General features: G+C 58.0%; 1 protein-coding gene across 2 annotated transcripts in view; it reads right to left on the bottom strand.

Moving 5' to 3' along the window:
* tjap1 (tight junction associated protein 1 (peripheral)) overlaps nt 1–2458 on the bottom strand; it is a 32278-nt gene extending 29820 nt beyond the window's left edge. The window contains exons 1-2 of one of the 2 annotated variants that reach the window (XM_019860379.1): nt 2167–2458; nt 151–305 (exon numbers count right to left, since the gene is read on the bottom strand). In XM_019860379.1, the coding sequence (XP_019715938.1) occupies nt 151–283 (133 nt within the window). In that variant the 5' untranslated portion in view covers nt 284–305; nt 2167–2458. The remainder of the gene's footprint in view (nt 1–150; nt 306–2166) is intronic. The other variant, XM_019860378.1, reaches the window with a different exon arrangement.
* Nucleotides 2459–2991: the final 533 nt, after the last annotated feature.

Here is a 2991-nt window from a genome sequence, read left to right as displayed (position 1 = left end):
CGGCGCCAAATTCCACACTTGACGGGCTGGAGGCGTCCGGCTCGTCGTCGGCCGGCGAGGGCGGCGCGCCGGGGACGCGGCGCCGCCTTTTATGGCCGGCGGAAAGCGGCTGAAGGGGAGGTAGAGGCGTGTTGAAAGTTTGCTGCTTTACCTGACTGTCGTCCGGCGCTTGCGTCTGAGGGGGCGACGTTGGCACGGGCGCAGCGGCGGGGCCGTGACGCGCTTCCCGATGCTGCGGCGGAGCTTTACGGTACGGCTTCCTGGACGGCGCCGCGCTGCTCATCCTGGGCCGCTCGCTGTCCTTCCTGCCGGCGCACGAGACGAGTCACGACAAAGTCACAAAGGCGCCGGCGTGACCGTCCGCGGCCCGCCTCAAACGCAAGTCCGCCCGGCTCGCTCGCTCCAGGTCGAAGCCTGTCACAGCTTATCAGTGTCCAACGTGCGTTCGTGCGGCGCGGGCCGCACATTGATCCGGGCATGTTCCCAGAACAGGAAGCGGAGCCGCATTGATCGGAAAGAGACTCGCAGCACACGCACTCATAAACAGATGCTGGTGGACTCGCGCGTCCAAACCGTCCGCGTTTGCTCGCCTCGTGCCATCTTTCTTATTTGAACGAAGGACAAGCCCGACAACTGGGAGCCTTTTCTGCCCTTTGCTTCGAAGAAGCACAAAAAGCGGAGGCACGCGAAAAGCCCTCGCAGCTTTTTTCCATCTGCTACCAGTGCGCTGTTTGTCCTCAGCAGTCAGACAATCCCAGTCGACACCTCTTGACGATCCCGTCAACGTGGGCCATTTTATTGAGGGTTTGTCCCCTGTTCGTTGGAGTGCGCTGTCTGTTTCTTGGGACGATCGAGTAACGATGCCCTCGAGTGCCCCGTAAGGCGCCGATAAATAAGATGAATGACGACGACGATGATGATCGGACCGCGCGCCACCACTGCGACGCGTGACAATCCAAGTTAACGTCTCGCAGAGCCGCAGATATTCATTGACTGCTCGCGATAAGTTGACGATTCATGCACTATTTCGTGAATGTGGAGCGATGCCTTGAGTCCTCATCGCCGCCTCACAAAACACGACAACTGCCAAGCTTTGATCGGTTTTGGAGAACATTTCGGGAAAATGTGAAGGTCACGTGATTCACAAGGCCACTTTCAGGGTTGAATTACGGGTCAGAAGGTAACGTTTGAAAAATATGCCGCAATCTTGGAAACGATTGCAATTGTTGTCGAATTCCCTTTCCAACAATACGCGTTTGGTGAAAATGGACCCGGACGTTCCTGAGATTTCAAGGTTCAAAGGAAGGTTTGGTCCAAATTCAGCGGGCCCGGCTTGCAAAGCGACCGACCTCAAAGTGGAGATGGAGTGTTGGGCCATCCTTTATTTTCTTTCATCGGGACAGCGCTCGTGAATCAACGCAAGAATAAACAGCGGGAACGGGCCGCGGACTCTCGCAACACGGACAGGGACTTCATTCCAATCACTATTGGCTTGCTGGAAAGCGTTCTTAACCATGAGACAACTACAACTTTACACAAGCGTACATCGGGTGCTCGTCAGACGTTGAAGCGGGGGGAGGAGGAAGAAGAAAAAGAAGAAGACCAGAAAGAAGATCTTGCTGGATTCTCACAGGACGGAGCGCATTTGCTGCGCGGAAGCCTTCCCCCACTTGCGGAAGTAAGCTGGAGGCGGCAAAGTCCAACGATTGTTCGGGTCGCGAATGGGCCTGCCTGCCTGCCTTTTCGCATCCGACAATGTGTGCGAGCCTCAAGCCAACTCCGTTCACAAACCATCGTAAAAGCGCCGAGGGAAAGACTCCGTCCGGGGTGCGTGAGCGTCACACTTGGCTTTGAGATGGCTTCGGGGGGGGCTCGTGTTCGTTGCCAGGGCAACATAAGGGTAACAACAGTACAGGACAGTATTGTTTGTTCATCTTGAGCGTTTGAGCGCCACCTTCAGTCGTTCTCCCTCGCTAACACCACGCACGCACGCACGCACGCACGCAACGCAGGGGACGAAGCCAGCGGAAGCAGGCTGCGCCGCGGAGGCGCGACACGGCCTAACCGAAGCCAAAGCGGGTCAAGCGGCCGCGCCGGGTCCGAGCGAGCGTTCGAGCAAGTCGCGTCTCCACGCGACGCGACTCACCTCACCTCACCTCACCTCACCTCCTCGGCGTCAGATCAGTCGGCCCGGCCCGCCGCTCGGCAGAGCGGGGCGGAAAGTTCAGCCGAAGCCGCGTTCTCCGGCGCGGCGGGCTCCGGAGCTATCCCAAGCCAGGAGCGAGCGTCGTTCCTCCGCCGCGCGTGCGGTCGCGCCCGGCGGCCTCGGCGCGAGGACAAAGAGCCGCCCGGCAGCCTTCGAGCGAGTGCGGAAAATCACTCGAAGAAAGTTGAGCGGCTCTTAGCTCGAGCTGTCGCCATCTTCGCCCGCGGGGCATGACGGGTAATCCTCCCGGAATCCCGCGGCCCCCCGCCCCTCCCCTCCCCTCCCTGTTTTTCCGCGCCTCCTCCCACCTCCCGGCGTGCCCTTTCTTGTGACGTCAGACGCACGGCGCCAACGAATCTTCCTTCTTTTTATCATTCGCAACCCGACCCCCCTGTCCAAACGGCGAAAGAAAAAGCCGAATTTGTCGGTGGGTCCTCATCATAAAGTGACATCATTCACCATGGAAACCGGGGACGCGGAGAGCGCTTTGGACTGAGGGGGCAGGTGCGGTGCCAAAACTGGAAAATGAGAGAGACGCTCAATGTTGAACATTTCCTTTTATCGTCCAGTGCGACGGGGCCGACGAGCGGCGAACGGCCTCATGTTGCAAGCACACAAATACTGCAAACAAACAAAAAAGAAAAAGATACACGGCAGAGTTGAAACAAACAAACGTGCATGTAAGAAATGCTGCAAAGGGCCTAACGCTGCAAACAGAGGAATGAGGCACACGTCACGGGGGAACAAAAAGAAATCATTGCAGAAACAAACGCAAGAATTGCTGC

Source organism: Hippocampus comes, unplaced genomic scaffold (genome assembly GCF_001891065.2).
Source record: "Hippocampus comes isolate QL1 unplaced genomic scaffold, H_comes_QL1_v1.1 scaffold39, whole genome shotgun sequence".
NCBI lineage: Eukaryota > Metazoa > Chordata > Actinopteri > Syngnathiformes > Syngnathidae > Hippocampus > Hippocampus comes.
This window is presented reverse-complemented; position numbering and strand designations above follow the sequence as displayed.